The sequence below is a fragment of the Saimiri boliviensis genome, chromosome 4 (genome assembly GCF_048565385.1).
Source record: "Saimiri boliviensis isolate mSaiBol1 chromosome 4, mSaiBol1.pri, whole genome shotgun sequence".
Lineage (NCBI taxonomy): Eukaryota > Metazoa > Chordata > Mammalia > Primates > Cebidae > Saimiri > Saimiri boliviensis.
The window spans coordinates 11,665,379-11,684,882 of record NC_133452.1 but is presented as its reverse complement, the minus strand read 5'-3'; the positions used below and the strand labels follow the sequence as shown (position 1 = coordinate 11,684,882).

The 19,504-nt window shown below is 45.9% G+C and overlaps 1 protein-coding gene across 3 annotated transcripts in view; it reads left to right on the top strand.

Moving 5' to 3' along the window:
* The window catches only part of TULP4 (TUB like protein 4), a 287,703-nt gene extending 270,476 nt beyond the window's left edge, over nt 1-17,227 (top strand). For all 3 annotated transcript variants that reach the window (XM_039467723.2, XM_074397192.1, XM_074397191.1), the window contains 4 exons: nt 501-594; nt 4,741-4,884; nt 8,016-10,519; nt 12,799-17,227. In XM_039467723.2, coding sequence (XP_039323657.2) covers nt 501-594; nt 4,741-4,884; nt 8,016-10,519; nt 12,799-12,915 — 2,859 coding nt within the window. In that variant the 3' untranslated portion in view covers nt 12,916-17,227. The remainder of the gene's footprint in view (nt 1-500; nt 595-4,740; nt 4,885-8,015; nt 10,520-12,798) is intronic.
* Nucleotides 17,228-19,504: the final 2,277 nt, after the last annotated feature.

Below are 19,504 nucleotides of genomic sequence, written 5' to 3'. Positions count from 1 at the left end.
CTCCTTGCGGGGCTATATTTTGTCCATCTTTCTTTTTGCCCTTCCATACATACACATGCATGCACAAACATATATACTTTGGGCATAATAACTTATTAAATTTGTAAAAATTTAATTGAATGAGAAAACAGATGATGAGTAGTTTCAGGACATAATGGTATCAATGCAACTGATGTTTTCAGGAGAAATATCAAGGATAAAAGTGGGTTCAGAGTTAGATACCTTTCTAGGCCTCTTTAAATCACACACCTGTGGACATACTGGGACACAGCCCCACCTTGCCCCAGCTCGATGTGCCCCAACTCATGGCTGCCTGCCTGACCGTCCTGGTTAGCTTCTGATCTTGCAAATGGCAGATGAGGTAGGGAAGGGGTGTTTCTGGCAGTGCACACTCGCGGCTTGTTAAGCAATAAATATTAACATTCTTACTAAGTGACCAATTGAAAATATGGAAATAGATTGTGATTCTTCTTTGTTCTTTTCTTCCCCCCCCACCACAGCACAACTATCTTGCTCAGGTCACGTCTAATATCTGGGGAACCAAATTTAAGATTGTGGGCTTGGCTGCTTTCCTGCCAACCAACCTCGGTGCAGGTAAAAATCATGTTCTGTTCTGTCGTTGTCCTAGCTGGAACAAATGAAAACGTCCAGTTTCAGCCTTTAGTGGTTTAAAGTAGAAGGTGAGCTTTTAAAACAGCAAAAGATTAGTATATATTTTACCTCCAAACCTTAACTTCAGCCACAATGATTTCACAAAAATTAGAATTCTCACTCAAAGGGGCATTTTGCCAGTGGCATTTTATTTTGTTTTTTAAAAATCTTTTTATATTTTTGAGACAGTGTCTCACCCATGCTGGAGTGCAGTGACACAATCACAGCTCACTACAGCCTTGACCTGGGATCACGTGATCCTCCTGCCTCAGCCCCCAAAGTAGCTGGAACTATAGGTTTGTGCTACTACACATGGCTAATTTTTGTATTGTTGGTAGAGACAGGGTTTTATCACATTGTCCATACTGGTCTCAAACTCCTGAGCTCAAGCAATTTGCCCACCTCAACCTCCCAAAATGCTGGGATTACAGGTGTGAGCTACCGCACCTGGTCACCAGTGGCATTTTCATTTTTTGATATAAGGCCTGACTTATAAAAACAATAGAAATAGGCCAGGCATGGTGGTTCATACCTGTCATCCTAGCACTTTGGAAGGCCGAGGCGAGGAGATCATGAGGTCAAGAGATCAAGACCATCTTGGCCAACATTGTGAAACCTCATCTCTACTAAAAATACAAATAAAAAGCTAGGCATGGTGGCGGGCGCCTGTAATCCCAACTACTCGGTAGGCTGAGGCAGGAGAAACACTTGAACCCGGAAGGCGGAGGTTACATTGAGCTGAGATCACGCCATTGTACTCGAGCCTGGCAACAGAGTGAGACTCTGTCTCACCAAAAAACAAAACTAAACTAAACTAAAACAATAAGAAATAGCAAAAATTTGTATCACTGCCCTCATCGATTTCGAGGTACTTTGACTTCTAAGCCTTTTGCTGTTTGCAGATTCTTGGTAAACTGAAAGTGGAAAAGAAAGCATTAGAGACTATAAGATGTTAGCTGACTGTTGGTACAATTCTTAGTGGTAAATTTTTATAAATTTCATTTCTCAATACCAGATACATACCCTGTCCATGACAAGTTTGAAACATAGAGGAAAACTGAGCAATGGGAGTGAAAGCCGGGCCAGAACACGAACGTGTGTTCTGATCTACATTCCTGCCCAAACAAGTTGCAGTACCTTGTCATATTTACTCAGAGACAGTGATGACATGAAAATGGCAGAAGGTCCTTCCAGAGCAGCTTCTTTCTGTTGGGGAGGTCCCTGTGTGATTTGAGGAGCTGTGTTGCTCCCCGCCTCTTCCCCGGTTGCTGAATCATTGCACGCTGTATGCGTTCTCTCTGCAAGGCTCGTTCAGCCAGGGGACTGCGGCCCTCCATTTCGAACATGCTCTGCGTAACCTACTAAAAATGGTTTTTGAGAAATTCTGAATCTGTGTATGAGTTGCTGCACACACCTCATACACAGATCCTTTAAAATAAACTATTCTTACAGATCAGATGTTAGAAAGACCTATTGCTCTGAGGCATCTCAGAGATTTTTTAAATAGCACTGCATTTGAGTTTTTCACTTGAAGTTTTTGAGCTCAAAGAAAAAGAGGAATAAAAGTAAAACATAAAACTGACTTAGGGAATCACAATAGGCTATCCCTGTACATAATGCAAATTCCTCATAATATTTTCAACAACCCGGAAACTCTGATGACCACGATGCCTGTTGTTCAGTTACTCATTAGTGCCCTATTGATAAATAAAGTTGATTTTTAATAACCACTGTTTGACTCTTATGATTATTCCCACATCCGTAAGCTGAGAACTTAGCCATCTGCCTATGGTAAATATTGAAAAAGGGAATGGAAGTGAGAATTTACTTAATAGGTCTTTTCATTGTTGGATGTTGAGTAGGTCCATAAATAAGCCAGTAAAGATCTTAAAATAAGAGCATGTAAGAGCCTTTGAGACACACGCTGCCCTTTTTTAGGGTGCAGGGAGATAGGGTCTGGCTCTTCTCCCATGCTAGAGTGTAGTGGTGCCGTCACAGCCTGCTGTAGCCTCAAGCGCCTGCACTTCAGTGATTCTCCGACCTCAGCCTGTACTAGCTAGGACCATCAACAAGGCACGTGCCACTATGCCCAGCTCATTGTAAAAATTTTTGGTAGAGAAAGGACCTCAATATTTTGCCCAGGCTGCTCTTGAACTCCTGGCCTTAAGTGATCCCCCCATCTTGGCCTCTCAAAGTGCTGGGATGACAGGCGCGAGCTACCATGCCCAGCCTGACCTTTTTAAAAAGAGCATTTTGGTCCATAGAGCTACTTTGTCAAGCTAAAATAATTGTCCACTTGATTCTATTAATACTAGAGAACAGAAATTAACTCTTGGATTCTAGAAGGTAGGTGGTACCCCATTAAATGATCTTTTCAAAAACAATATATGACACTCCAGTGAACTTAAAAAGTGAGTGCTATTCCCCACGTTGGATAATTTGTTTCCTTCAGTTAGATCTGGCTCATGAAATTTTTTTATTTTGAATTTTTGGCATTTTAACAATACACAGTAGATTCTACAAAATCCAAAAGATTCAGAGGTTTATACAGTAAAAAAATCTCTCTCATTCTCACCATCAGCCACCTAGTTTTCTTCCCTGGAGATAACTGATGTGATTTTTTTTAAATCCCTCCTAGAATTTTTTTTTTTTTAATTGCTTTGTCCACGTGAACAACAAAGAATAGCACTTAAGTCTTACGGAACCACACAGAATTTTTAAACCAAAATTCATATTCTCTTTCCTTTGTGGGGAAGAGAGAGAAACACATGCGTAAGGCCTTCCCTACTGTGGGGTAGGAAAACTCGCCTTAGCCCATACCAGTCGGAGGTCCAACGCTGCAAAGATGCTTCTAGTGGCTGACCTGCAGCACGACTGGGCACAGCAGGCCCCACACAAAGGAGGCCAGCCACCGGTGTCAAGGTGACCACCATGGAGCTAGAATAAAGAAGCTGTGTGCTACCTGTCTCACAGGAAAGACTCTTGAACACAAAAGCAAATTCACAGGGCAGTTTCATCCCAACTTTACTGTGAAACTTAAATTCAGATTCATTATATTTAAACATATTTTTCTTCCTCTAAATATTTTAGTTGCAATCTAGGCCTTCTCCTAAATGTCCCTGTTAATCAAATTAAATCTTGAAGTTTAAAAAAACAACCGTGTGGAAATTCCTTATAAATCTCTATCCTGGGCCGGGCGCGGTGGCTCAAGCCTGTAATCCCAGCACTTTGGGAGGCCGAGGCGGGTGGATCACAAGGTCAAGAGATCGAGACCATCCCGGTCAACATGGTGAAACCCCGTCTCTACTAAAAATACTAAAAACTAGCTGGGCGTGGTGGCGGGTGCCTGTAATCCCAGCTACTCAGGAGGCTGAGGCAGGAGAATTGCCTGAACCCAGGAGGCGGAGGTTGTGGTGAGCCGAGATCGCGCCATTGCACTCCAGCCTGGGTAACAAGAGCGAAACTCCGTCTCAAAAAAAAAAAAAAAAAAATCCCTATCCTGGTGATTAGATTAAAATTGAAAGCCAGTAAGGCAAGGTTCCAGCTGAAACGAAGGCTGCGTTTTACTGTTTCCATTCAATCATCCTTCTGATTGCAAATGAGGTTTTTAAAAAATATCTTTTTATATCCTAGCTCATTCTAAAAGAAATGATTTGTGTCTAAAAAAAAATTTTTTTTTTTTTAAAGACGGGGTTTCACCATGTTGGTCAGGCTGGTCTTGAACTCCCGACCTCAGGTGATTAACCCACCTTGGCCTCCAAAGTGCTTGGATTACAGGCATGAGCCACCACGCCTGGCAAAAATTTTTTTTAACATCTGAAATTTGTAGTTCTGTAGACAAACCATTGGCAAGGAGGCCAAGCTAGACCAGGGAGATGCTATTACTGAATCCCGAACCATGGCTAGTATGGCCGCCTTGAGGACCAGGGAGAAATGGAGAGCTCCTCTGAGCCTCTGGGCCCTGCCTGCACAGATCTGCCTTCTGATGACAGGGAAACTGCAGCCCTCTCTTCTTCCCATGACTCTCTTGACACTTTGGCTCTGCTCTGGTGTGTCTCTGTTAATTGTGCCCTTCTTTTTCCCCACCAGTAATCTATAAAACCAGCCTCCTGCATCTCCAGCCGCGGCAGATGACCATTTATCTCCCAGAAGTTCGGAAAATTTCCATGGACTATATTAATTTGCCTGTCTTCAACCCAAATGTTTTCAGTGAAGATGAAGATGATTTACCAGGTGTGTTCACATAACGTCAGCTTGTTTGTCACGATCCCGCTATCAGTGAATCGTGCTGGCAGGGGCAGAGTGGTCAGTTGTTGAGGATTTCCGTCTGCTTCCTGGGTTTGGAAAAAGTGTTTCTGCCTCAGTAAGGTTGGGAGATGTGCTGGTGGGTCCCAGGAGAAAAGTCATGGATTGGTACCAGTGTTGGAGGGAGGGAGTCCCAGTTCTCACATCTGACTTTATCCTCATAGCTGTCCTCTTAGTCATGTGTCTGGATTAAGATAAGTTTGCAGAACTGATCAGAACTAAATAAAACCAAAACTGACCAATCTCATTGATCTAGGCCAGGCTTCGTCCTTTCAACCCCTGATGAGATATTGTCTCACTCCAGCATTCCCGCAGTACCCACAGAACCCAGTTTCTCAAATCTGCCCTGTGTCCAAGACACAAAACCCTTTACCTGTAACCTCCTTTCTTCTGCCATAATGTGCATGTCTCAGTGCACAGGGACCTGGCCTGAGTTCAAGATAAAATCTGGTATATACGATTTTTAAATTCCAGTTTCAAATGGTAAATATAGATAACTCTAGCATCTTCAGTTAATGTCTTTCCCAGCAGGGCGGGGGAGGGGGGATTTTAGTTCAGTTAATAGATTGTAGTGACTTCCAAATTAGTCTGCCAGTTAGCTGTGTGTACCTATTTTCAATTGGTACTTGAAAATAACTTATTTTTCTAAGTAAAAGTCCACCTGAGATTTTCTAGATACACAGACTTCTCTACTTCTAACCAAGCAGAGCTCTGGAAGTCCCTGGTTTCTGAGCTAGGAGAACCCCGACATGGACCACGACTTCTCCAGTATCTGGATGTTTGTGGCCAGAGGGACTGGTCCTCACAGTGGACATAGAGGGCCACACGTTCCAGCTCAGGCCCTGCCCCTCACTTGAGCTCTGAACTTGAGGGAGCTGTTTACCTCTCTGACAGCCCAGTCTTTTTACCTGAATAAAATGATTTCTACTGCACCTTCCAACAATGGCCATCCTGGTTCTCTGATGGTATACCTCTCCTGCATGGGTTAGCAAATGTCCTAGGCTTATGTGGTCCTAATAGGCCAATTTACAACCACATAAATACCTGTAACTTGGTGAAGGCTCCCATACCTGAGCTTTCTAGTGCATCCCCTGCACTTTCAGAATCTTGGAATTAGAAGTGCTTTTAAACTCTCCCCCAATGCTTTCCCTGTTCTCCCAAAATGCGACTAACACAGCTCTCTCCGAAGTTTAGCTGATGCCGCTGTCGTTATTGTCTGTGCTTCCCAGTGTGAGCAGGGAACATATTGTCTCAGGGATTACATTTAATGATGGTGACTCAGCAAAGAGACTCTTCTTCCTTAAAGTGAAAGATGCCTGCCGTCAGTGTTTCATACAGATGAGAGAGCTTCTGGAAGAGGCATCTGAACAGGAGTGATAGAAAACCTGAGACAGACCCAAATTTGTGCAGCCAGAGGAGAGTTATGTGTCTCACTAGGAGAACCCAAGGAAGGGCCAGCTTAGCTTATGACAAACTAACTGGCTTGATACGGTAGTTCTTTTGATGGAAAGTCAACTAGCTTTCACAGTTCACCTGTTAAGTCACATTTCCTAATCATAGACTAGCTGCCACCTAGTACTTACGCCATGCCTCCGATTTCTGGATTGGTGACAGTTTTTTTCTGAGCAAAAGCCACAGAGTAGCACAAAGGGCCTAGAGGAGCCACTTGCAGAGTGCTCAATGGGCACTTTAAACAGGTCAGTGCGGACAGTGGCTCTGAGCACCTGTCTGTAGATTGCTGTTCAGACACAGGCTCTGTTAAACTCCCACTGTGTACAAGGAGGATATATTTACAGGGTTTAATTCAGCGTGGCTCTATCTTACACACTGTTAGAAATACTAAAAAGCAGATAAAGGCCGGGCACAGCGGCTCACACCTGTAGTCCCAGAACTTTGAGAGGCCGAGGTGGGTGGATCACCTGAGTCAGGAGTTCAGGACCAGCCTGGCCAACATAGCAAAACCCCGTCTCTACTAAAAATTCAAAAATTGGCCGGGCGCGGTGGCTCAAGCCTGTAATCCCAGCACTTTGGGAGGCCGAGGCGGGTGGATCACGAGGTCAAGAGAGCGTGACCATCCTGGTCAACATGGTGAAACCCCGTCTCTACTAAAAATACAAAAAAATTAGCTGGGCATGGTGGTGCGTGCCTGTAATCCCAGCTACTCAGGAGGCTGAGGTAGGAGAATTGCCTGAACCCAGGAGGCGGAGGTTGCGGTGAGCCGAGATCGCGCCACTGCACTCCAGCCTGGGTAACAAGAGCGAAACTCCATCTCAAAAAAAAAAAAAAAAAAAAAAAATTCAAAAATTAGCTGGGCGTGGTGGCACAGGCCTGTAATCCCAGCTACTGGGGAGGCTGAGGCAGGAGAATCACTTGAATCCAGAAGGTGGAGGTTGCAGTGAGCCAAGATCGAGCCACTGTACTCCAGCCTGGGCAACAGAGCAAGACTCTGTCTCAAAAAAAAAAAAAAATTAGGAAATGATCCTTCATGTGATACTCAGATTCACTAGAAGATTCTTTTCATTGTTTTTTCTACTACATTTTACATGCTTCTATTTACAGAAACCTAATGTACAAACGTTTCTTATACACATCTGTTGCGTGATACTTTCCACATTATCCATCCCATAATCATGAATAGGCCTATGCAGAGGCCTAGGTACTGCGAGTCCTCAGGAGAGGTTCTCCCTGTACCATTACCCTCTTCTTGCCTAAAAGGGTGTGTATTTTATAAATATCATCAGTAAAAAGCTTCTTCGGGCATTTAATTATCTGTGATGGTGCCATTGAGGCACTGGTGTCAAGTTCAGAAGGTTCAAAAGTGAGTTAGTTGGAAAGCTCTGACCAGTACCCTTAGCTAACAGGCAGCAGCAGGCTGCCCTGCAGAACCCAGCTTACTTGTGTGAGCAGGCCAGCTTTCCCCAAGCAGACATGTCTCAGTCTCTGGCAACTGCATTTTGTATGCAGAAGGAGAGTGGTTGAGTCCCAGATGTATTGCTTATCCTGACCCGGTTTAATGGCCGTGTTTTTGTAAGCAGTTCCTTTTTCTCATTTTCTTCCAGTGACAGGAGCATCTGGTGTCCCTGAGAACAGCCCACCCTGTACCGTGAACATCCCTATTGCACCGATCCACAGCTCGGCTCAGGCTATGTCGCCCACGCAGAGCATAGGGCTGGTGCAGTCCCTACTGGCCAATCAGAACGTGCAGCTAGATGTCCTGACCAACCAGACGACAGCTGTAGGGGCAGCAGAACATGCAGGTGACAGTGCCACCCAGTACCCAGTCTCCAACCGGTACTCCAACCCTGGACAGGTGATTTTCGGAAGCGTGGAGACGGGCCGCATCATTCAGAACCCCCCTCCACTGTCCCTGCCTCCCCCACCACCGCAGGGGCCCATGCAGCTGTCCACGGCGGGCCATGGAGATCGAGACCACGAACACCTGCAGAAATCAGCCAAGGCCCTGCGGCCACCACCGCAGCTGGCTGCTGAGGGGGACGCAGTGGTCTTTAGTGCCCCCCAGGAGGTCCAGGTGACAAAGATGAACCCTCCACCCCCGTACCCAGGAACCATCCCTGCCGCCCCCACCACAGCAGCACCCCCACCTCCTCTGCCGCCCCCACAGCCCCCAGTGGATGTGTGCTTGAAGAAGGGCGACTTCTCCCTCTACCCCACGTCAGTGCACTACCAGACGCCCCTGGGCTATGAGAGGATCACCACCTTCGACAGCAGTGGCAACGTGGAGGAGGTGTGCCGGCCTCGAACCCGGATGCTGTGCTCCCAGAACACCTACACCCTCCCCGGCCCGGGCAGCTCTGCCACCTTGAGGCTCACAGCCACTGAGAAGAAGGTCCCCCAGCCCTGCACTAGTGCCACCCTGAACCGCCTGACCGTCCCTCGCTACTCCATCCCCACCGGGGACCCACCCCCATATCCCGAAATTGCCAGCCAGCTTGCCCAGGGGCGTGGGGCTGCCCAGAGGTCCGACAATAGCCTCATCCACGCTACCCTGCGGAGGAACAACCGCGAGGCTGCACTCAAGATGGCCCAGCTGGCTGACAGCCCGAGGGCCCCCCTGCAGCCCCTGGCCAAGCCCAAGGGCGGGTCCGGGGGGGTGGTGACACAGCTCCCAGCGCGGCCCCCACCTGCCCTGTATACTTGCAGCCAGTGCAGTGGCACAGGGCCTGGCTCGCAGCCCGGGGCTGCCTTGGCCCATGCCGCCAGTGCCTCCCCATTGGCCTCGCAGTCCTCCTACAGCCTCCTGAGCCCGCCCGACAGCTCCCGCGACCGCACCGACTATGTCAACTCCGCCTTCACAGAGGACGAGGCCCTGTCCCAGCACTGTCCGCTTGAGAAGCCCCTGAGGCACCCGCCCCTGCCTGAAGCTGCTGTCACCCTGAAACGGCCACCCCCTTACCAGTGGGACCCCATGCTGGGTGAGGACGTTTGGGTTCCTCAAGAAAGGACAGCACAGACTTCAGGGCCCAACCCCTTAAAACTGTCCCCTCTGATGCTGAGTCAAGGCCAGCACCTGGACGTGTCTCGAGTGCCCTTCATCTCCCCCAAGTCTCCCGCCAGCCCTACTGCCACTTTCCAAACAGGCTATGGGATGGGAGTGCCGTATCCAGGAAGCTATAACAACCCCCCTTTGCCCGGAGTGCAGGCTCCCTGCTCTCCCAAAGACGCCCTGTCCCCAACACAGTTTGCACAACAGGAGCCTTCTGTGGTCCTTCAGCCGGTGTACCCACCCAGCCTCTCCTATTGCGCCCTGCCCCCCATGTACCCAGGAAGCAGCACGTGCTCTAGTTTACAGCTGCCACCTGTCGCCTTGCACCCATGGAGTTCCTACAGCGCCTGCCCGCCCGTGCAGACCCTCCAGGGCACGCTCCCCCCAAAGCCACACTTGGTGGTGGAGAAGCCCCTTGTGTCCCCACCGCCTGCTGACCTCCAGAGCCACATGGGCACAGAGGTGATGGTAGAGACCGCGGACAACTTCCAGGAAGTCCTCTCCCTGACCGAAAGCCCCGTCCCCCAGCGGACAGAAAAATTTGGAAAGAAGAACCGGAAGCGCCTGGACAGCCGAGCAGAGGAGGGAAGCGTACAGGCCATTACTGAGGGCAAAGTGAGGAAGGAGGCCAGGACTTTGAGTGACTTTAATTCCCTTATCTCCAGCCCACACCTGGGGAGAGAGAAGAAAAAAGTGAAGAGTCAGAAAGACCAAATGAAGTCAAAGAAGTTGAATAAGACGAACGAGTTCCAGGACAGCTCCGAGAGCGAGCCTGAGCTGTTCATCAGCGGGGATGAGCTCATGAACCAGAGCCAGGGCAGCAGGAAGGGCTGGAAGAGCAAGCGTGCCCCGAGGGCTGCGGGTGAGCTGGAGGAGGCCAAGTGCCGGCGGGCCAGCGAGAAGGAGGACGGACGGCTGGGCAGCCAAGGCTTCGTGTATGTGATGGCCAACAAGCAGCCGCTGTGGAATGAGGCCACCCAGGTCTACCAGCTGGACTTCGGGGGGCGGGTGACCCAGGAGTCCGCCAAGAACTTCCAGATCGAGTTAGAGGGGCGGCAGGTAAGACAGACCTCAGACCGGGTGGTACTGTGGGCCCAGGAGGTGAGGGCCATCAGTGCTTCAGCCTCAAGGAGCGTTTTCCAAAAGGCCAAATGGGAAGTGTGGTAAACAACGAATACCTCTTGGGTGGAGCTCATGGGTTATGATTTTTAGTGTGCCCACTGCTGTCTTGTATTTGTAATGGAAGTCATGCACAGATTGAGTATTTAAAGTCAAATGATTGTACGAGACCTGTGAAGAAAATGAGCTGGCTCCACCAGCCCCACCACTCACCTTGCCTGCCCTCCCAGAGGCGGCTGCTTCCAACTCTTGGTTTCTCTGGGGTTTGCCATCATATTTGTTTTTTGAGAAACAGGGTCTTGATCTGTCACCCAGGCTGGAGTGGAGTGGCACAATCACAACCTCCTGGGCTCAAGCAGTCCTCCCATCTCAGCCTCCCAGGCTGCTGAGAGATCAGGTGTGTACCATCGCACCCAACTAATTACACACATACACATATATGTATACACACACACACACATATATATATATATAATATATATATATATATTTTTTTTTATCTTTATTTTTTTTTGAGACAGAGTCTTTGTCACCCAGGCTGGAGTGCAGTGGCATGATCTCGGCTCACTGCAACCTCCACCTCCCAGGTTCAAGCGATTCTTCTGCCTCAGCCTCCCAAGTAGCTGGGACTACAGCTAATTTTATTTATATCTATTTTTTAGAGATGGGGGTCTCACTGTGTTGCCCAAGCTGGTCTCAAACTCCTGGGCTCCAGGCAATCCTCCTGCCTTAGCCTCTCATAAAGTTGGGATTACAGGTGTGAGCCACCGCACCTGGCCTGCCATCATATTTGTAAAGAATGTTTCTACTTCTACTCATTGACTTTTCTCTTTTTGGCATCAGATAGTGACTTCCTATGGAGTGCGAGGGTTAGTTTTGCTCACCCCATGCACACAAACACACACAAGTATGAAGCTTTTCCTTCTCCATTAAATCACTGGTCACTGGCTGCCTTGTTATGCCAGTCAGTTGGACCCATATATTATGGCTTAGCTACATTTCCCTTTTTGCATACTTTTCTTCCCCTGTGCATACTGCCTGCCTGTTTTCTGACTGTTTGCTCGTTTGCGTATTTCTCTGTATAGGGAAGTCATTGCCAAGTTCTCAGACCAGATAAATCCTCTTGGTGCAGCTGAATACATTGGGTCCTTAGCTCTTCCTAAGGCTTGATCTGTCCTGCTGCCAGCTCCCCTCCTTCACCATCCTGCAAATTCCTTTCCCCTCTCTATTTAAATTCATATTTTCATTAATTCACTCAATAAATGTTATTGGGAACCTGCTGTGTGTCTGGCAATACTCTAAGCCCAAGGGTTGGCAAACTGGCCCTTGGGCCAATCTGGCCAGCTGCCTCTTTTTGTAAACAAAGTTGTGTTGCAGCACAGCAACACTCATTCACCTAAGTATCATCCCTGGCTGTTTTGGCCGGATAGCAGCAGAGCAGAGGATGATGGTAAAAACCGTATGACCCACAAAGCCTAAAATACTACTTATCATCAGCCGCTCAGAAAGTTTGTCGACCCCTACTATAGGACTGGAGTCAGGGCAGTGAGGAAGGCAGAGTCCCCGCCGCTGTGGAGCACACAGAGGTGGGGGGACCGGAGGTGATGAGTGTGGCTGGTGTGCTAGGCCGTGGCGCCTGTCTGTTGGGATATGGGCACAGGAGCTGGTGAGGAGGTGGCTGCAAGTCCCTCCCCGAGGCAGCAGCGTTGGACAGTGGCCGTGCCACTTCTCTTCTGGAGCCTCCGGCCTGCTGGAGCTTCTCTCTGCTTTTCTTTGTCTTTTCCACTCCCTAGGTGAAGAAACCACTTCATGTGGCCTGTAGCATTCCCCACATTCTTTGGTTTTCCTTTTAAATTCGGGGGTACATGTGCTTGTTACATGGACCTTACATGCGTAATGGGGGGTGGGCTTCTAGTGTGCCCATCACCCAAACGTTGGCTGTTGTGCCCCACAGGTAACTGTTCATGGAAGGAGCTGGAGGCCATTGTCCCCACTCTCTGAACCTTGCTCATTGTCTTCGTTGTGTTACCGTGTTCCTCAGTCTCCTTATTTCCTACAAACTTGGAGTTTGATCTAGAGGCTTCACCAGATTCAGTCACTTTTGTTAGCAAAAGCATCTCCTAGACTGTGCTGTCTGCTTCCATCAGAGCCGCGCAGACCCGGCGGTCGCCTTGCCCACCTTGTTCTTTAGTGTCTTTGCTTCCCCTGCCCGCCTCCAGGTGATGCAGTTTGGACGGATTGATGGCAACGCGTACATCCTAGACTTCCAGTACCCATTCTCAGCCGTGCAGGCCTTTGCAGTCGCCCTGGCCAACGTGACTCAGCGCCTCAAATGAACAGACAGTTGTGGGGAGGAGAGAGATGCAGACAGCCTTGGGAAGAGGTCTTCGGAGATGCCAGAGGAGCCCTCAAGGGGCCAGATGCCTGGGAGGACCAGAAGGCAACAGTAAAACTGGAAAAGCCCGGCAGGCCCAGGAGAGGGCGCTGACCTGTGGTCGTCGCTTATTTGGTTGGGCTTTATTACCTTTTAGTGTCTGTTCTTGTTTGTTTGTTTGTTTGTTTGTTTCATTTCAGCGGCATTTGGAAGCAAAGCGTGCCAGACACCTGATGTTCCTTCAGGAAATGTAGCTTGGCTGTGGTAATGCTCCACTGGGCCCTTCAGAATAAAGACAGACTGCCTTATAGCCTGCTATTCTTTTAGACATAGGGGGATGCATTATTGTGCATTCTCTACGACATTTAGCCTTTGGTACTCCTCTGACATCACCACTAGTGTAAAAGCAAAAAGCTTTTACAAAACACAGCCAAAAATCCTGAAGATACAGGTTCTTAGGGGACAGGGTGGGGATGGCATTTAATTTATGCTAATGATGTTACTCCCCAAAAGGTGACTTAATTAACAAAGGACATTTGGGCAGATGCACTGTGTTGGACTGACAGAGTAGGCTCTTAACGGGGGTTCTCACCAGGTAGAAATGAGATTTGCTTATTGAGGATGTTGGGGAGAGGACGAAGGTGAAGAAGACACTGTATATGTGCACAGGGTCACATCCCTCTGCAGACAGCAGTGTGACTCAGCATGTGACCTGTAGCAGCAGTACAAGGGCTACACTCCTCTTCGGAGGATGTTTACATTGAAAGACTCCACTAGTTTCATCATCTGTCAAAGTTGCGTAGGATCAGTGATGATCATTCAGTATGACTGGTTTTGGGAAAAGATGAGACACAAAAACGGGAAGATCCTGGCCTGTGGTAGTGGTAGCAGTTTTCTCAAACAACGTGCTGGGAGTCACTAGATCCCCACGTGCCGAGAAAGCCTCTACTCTCTCTGCCTCTTTTATTTTTTAATCTGGAATGCATTTCTGTAAACATGATCTTTCCCGTTAGATATCCTGTTCTAGGCCTTCCTGTTCTAAAAGTGTGGACGACACTTGATTGGAAACCCCTCCTTTGCTCCTCTTGGCTACATTAAAATTTAGTTGACCACAAATGCTTTCTATCAAATTAGAAACATAACAAAAACATATTTTAAGTATTCACCAGGGTATTAAAATCTTTGACAAAATTTTCATGATCTTCTCTCAGAAAAAAAGTTGTTTATTAACTGTACAGACTGTTTACTAAGGAACCAAACCACTGAGAAAACATTGTTAAAATTGTAGTACCTAGGTAGTTGGTTGATCACACTTTGTTAATTGTAAAAACAAAAACTACCTAGAATCTCTCTTCCCACTTCCTCCTCCCCGAGAGAGCACATGGGCGGTGTTCAAGCCCTGATGACAGAACCCAGTCTTGTGTTGTTGCTTTGTTTTTCAGTTCTTACTGTGATGTCCTTAGGACCAGGCCCCTCTCCTGGGCCTGCTGTGCAGGAGCACAGGCACTGTCTGCTGGCATTGGGTTCTAAATTTGGATTTTATCTGAAAACAGACAAGTAGAAGATGCCACAGAAAAGTATTTTCAAATTGAAAAGGTGTTTTAATCCGCTGTTGTGGTTTAAAAACGAGAAAAGAAACTGGCCCATTTTTTTTCCCAGAACAAGATGACACAACATCATTCATGATTCTCTCCAAACCCCGAAGACATACTGACGAGGCTTCTCATGCGGCAGAGAGCTCCCATTTAACACCAGAGTTTCCCATTCTAATATTTAAAAGTATTGGACCTGATATTTTTAGTGGGTTCACTCTTCCAGAACAAATTTAGCAATGTTATCAGAATTAATTCTTTTAATATGAGTTTCTGTAGCTTGGTATGGTGTTTCCGTGCTTATTATTAGTTGTGCAATATGGGTTATAGCTGGTCAGATAATTTAAATACAAGTCCCCTGTTTTATTGTCTAAGAGATAATTATTTATCTTGCTTTTCATAGTGTTCTTAGGAATTATTTTGTTGTTATGTTTTGGTGAGTTGTGACCATTTAATTATTTATTTAGAAAAACAACTTACTTGGTCGCAGTATCTTTTGCTGCAAGAAATAAAGAGGATATGATAGAAGTTTTTTTTTGTTTTTTTCTGAGATGCAATCCCACTCGGTCAACCAAGCTGGTGTGCAGTGACACAATCTCAGCTCACCGCCACCTCCAACTCCCAGGTTCACGTGATTCTCTTGTCTCAGCCTCCCAAGCAGCTGGGATTACAGGTGTCTGCCACCACACCTGGCTAATATATATATATATATATATATATATATATATATATATATATATTTTTTTTTTTTTTTTTTTTTTAATGTATTTTTAGTAGAGATGGGGTTTCACCATGTTGGCCAGGCTGGTCTCGAACTCATGACCTCAGGTGATCCGCCCATCTCGCCCTACCAAAATGCTAGGATTACAGGCGTGAGCCACCACACCCAGCTGATAGTTTTTTTGCTGGACAATTTGTAACGTCTAATTGGGAAAAAAATTTCTATTGTTTAAAAATCTTTTTTTTTTTAATTTTGTGTTATTATTTGCAAAGGAGACTATTTCTTTGAGATAACACTCAAATAATATTCTCTCTTCTTTTGAAACTTTTATTTTTATTTAAAAATAAAGGTTAATCTGAAATGACAAGGGGAGACCTATTAGAATGAGAGTAGCAGAGGAAGGAATTATTAAGTCATAAGCTTCACTTTTTGTGTTTTAATTGTTTTTGAGACATAGGGACCCTGAAGAAGCCCATTTTAAAGCTTGTTTAATAAGAGTAAATGTAGGAAGAAATCCTTGAAATGAAAGCTACAAATATATGCGAGAAGAAAAAAATGGATTTTTTTAGCAAATAATTAACTAAGCTTCTGAATTTCTAGCTCACTCCCCAAAAGATGTTTTCCCCACTTGGAGGCACAGGCTTCTGTCTCAGATGTTTGGTGCACATGGGCTTGTACCGGAGTGACCCGGCAGCCACTGCTCACCTCCCCTCTAGCCAGGGGCCTGAAGGACAGGCTGCCCTCCTGTACCAAGGCAGACGTAAGCTGCGGGCTGCGCGGCGCTCAGAGGGTAACTTTTCAGTTAATGGTGGTGGTCTTATTTTCAATTGTGCTTTCCTTCAGTCAGTCTGTTGACTAAATACTACTAAAATTAATACTTTATGCAAGAGATTTCTAAAAATGTTATGCCTATTAATAGTTATGAATATCAAGATACCTCAGTGAATCCCTAAATTTAAAAACAGTCCAGTGAAAGGTTAACTGTATAAAGAATCTATGACTTTTTGAGGGAAGTGTGGCGTATTAACAAATATAACCAATTCTAAATTTGTTTTAGTTCTAACCTCATCAAACCAAAAGCATAGATTTGTGTACAGTATACCTACTGAATGTATATCCTGAGAAAAACTGGGGCCAAAGAAGCAGGAGAATCTCAAAGCTCTAATGGCAGCATAAATCAAAGAATTTCGCAGGCTTATCTTTTTATCCATACTCATTGCTCCCTTGTCAAGTGTCCCACAAGGACCTGCAATAACGTGTTACGTTCATTTTGCAATCATAGCAAAAAGTCAGGAAACCCCAGGGTCAAGCCTGCTCTGCCACAAGGTTGGAGGGTGATCTTGGGCAAGTCCCTGCGGCTGGCTAGTCCTCCATTTGTGAAATGAAAGGGGCAACCTGGACAACCCTCTACACTCCCTTAGAGCTCTAACAGCCTAAGAGCGCCGCGCTGGAGTCTCATCATTCCACTTTTCATGGGAAGTAGATTTCACAACATTGCCTTTGTGTGGAGAAATATTTCTTTTCCTGTGTTAATGAGCTATGTACTGAATATAAATCAGTGCATTTAGAGTACTATCTTTACAAAGTGCACCTCTAAATGATTTGGATTTAGAAAGTGCACCTCTAAGTGTTTGTCCTCATAGAATACACAGAAGTACTGATTCTTCTTCTGTGTATTCTGGTAAGACAGGAGTCTCCACAGGTGTGCCCTGCTCAGCTGGACATCCATGGGAATAGCCCTGAAATAAATCACTGCTTGTCCCCCAAACCACAGGAATATATATACCTAGGCCACCTCAAATTCCTGTGTGCTCTGCTGTGTTACTCGGTCTTCAAATTCAAAAGTCGTCTTGAAAAGGAAAGTTTTGCCCCGCAACTGTGGAGAAGGAGTCCATGGTGTCACTGTGGGCCTGTATCACTTGGCCAAGTCAATGGTTTTAAGCAAAGTTAGTGGAGACAAAAATGTGTCCAAAATGTCGTTTGAGTTCCTGGGATTTCTGTAGCAGCACACAACTCAGAACTCTTCAGCATTTGTGTGATTCCTTACCTCTGGCTGATAAAACTCTGATGGGTTGTGGCTTACTTTCTTTCCATTTTATCTGGCTTTGTGCAATTTTTGTGTAACTTTACTTGTACCTACATTTTCTGTTTACAGTTCTTTTTAAGGGGAGGGGAGGGGTTCTAAGATCTTGTTTATTGTAGATAAAAATCTTTTCGTGTTGTAGAAAAGCATGGGTTATGCGTTTGACTGAAAAGGCACTGTATTATTTACCAAAGGGGTATAGTTTTTGCATTTGTTTATAAATACATTATTTTGGTACTGTAAATTTGGACATAATTTCTGAGTTTATTACTACTGGCATTTTCTTTTCCCCCTTTTTTTTTTTTTTGACCTTAAGTGCGCGATGCAGGTGCATAGGTCCCAGACCAAACTAGACCACCAGCATGTTCATGTCCAGACCTCGGCAGTGGCGTGCACTGCTTGTGCACCTCGTTCCTCCAGTGTTGGTTTGTTGGTTTTTTAATTCAGCATCCTGCTTTGTTTTACTCTCCAAGCAAGATCTGTTGCGATTCCCAGATGCGTTTTAATGAGCTCATCCTTCTTTGCCTCTCTTCTTACGTACTTTGTGTATTAGATTGTGCAGGAGATATTCTAGAAGGCATTAATGGTTTGCATTCAAAACGACGTGGTTTGTCCAAGTTATTTTCTGTCTTTATTATTGAGATGGATTAATCTCCTTATTTTTTTCTTGATGATTTGAAGTTGTAAGAGTTGTCCAGCTATTGCTTAATAAAATTTTGCAGATCAAAACAGAAAAATTATGTGCAGAATTCTTGAGCCTTTTGAGGAGAAATCACCTCCCTCCATTGGCATGACCTCCCGACCCTCCAGTTGCTTCCTGGGTCCCTCGGAAACTGCCAGTAGCAGCAACTCGAGACCCGGAGATCCTGGTCATTGTGTTACCCACTTGGGGAAGTCAGAGATGGTGCTGTCTTCTTGGTGATCTGGTTTACGATTGGTTTTTCATGGCTTTTTAAAAGAGGACTTGATTAAAAATGCATCTGTATAGCACCTAAAGATCAGAGGTGCCAATAACACATTTATTACTTTGTAGGAAACTTAAACCTAGGTTTTAAGCAATTGAACTCTAAGTGCTAATGTAACTAACTGTTAACTGTTGTTACTCGTGAGTGCTGAGTGAGCCTCCTTTCTCTGCCCTAAGGTTCCCTGTGACCCTGGGGGGTTTATCTGTGATAGCGCACGTGTACATTCACAGAACTACCTTTTTGGTGTTTTTCGAAGAATAAGGAATCAATTTTGCTCTCCTAGCCTAGGCCCCAAACTCACTATAGAAGAGAAATAACTGTTGGATGGAGATTCCATTGTAGTTTTCCAAGGATGAAAGATACATAATTTCTGATTTTATATCGCACCTAAAGATCAGGTGCTATATAGAATAGAAATAACTGTCGCACGGACTGCCTACCTTTTTACTGGGAAGAGAAAGAAAATATAACACTGGCCAAGCCCCAGTTTCAGTGACCCCAGTCACTGAAATGAAAGAAAATGCCCCTGCTACTGTGTGCAAGGTTCTGATCAATGGTTCCTAGAAGACCCTCAAGGTAGCACAGGAGATACTGAGTTGATAGAGAAGAGAAATAACTGTCGCATGAAATCTCAACTCCATTATGAAGTGGGTACCTTTTGCCACACTTTCTTTCAGAAGAAAATTGAAGCACTGAGAGGTTGAAATGATTTCTGGATTCTACAGCCAAAAACCAATCCTGAAACAGAATCCAAGATTTCTGGGTCACATTAGTGAATAAACCTAGTTTATTCCCAGCTTCTCACTCTGGTGTGTGGTAGTGACTTGCCTGTGATGCGCTATGGGCTACTTACACTTAGTCATCTTCCATGAACACAAGTATGATAGATGGGCCACCCCTCCCCCCTCATCAAGTGAGCTCATCCACTTTATAGAATGAGAGGTGTGTTCTTGTTAGTGAATTCTGGAAAGAGTGAACATTCAGCTCACCGGCTTTATTACTCACCCGGGCTTCACAAAGAAGCCAGTCTGTGTGGATTTGTTTCTCTACACTTCATAGAAACAGCTGCTCTATGCGCTGAAGAATACGAAGCCATCCGTGTGAACTACCGGCTCATTCTTAGAACCCATTTCAGAGTTTCTGGCAGAGTGATCGCTTCAAGTAAAGAAGGTGCCCCAGCGTGGAACAGG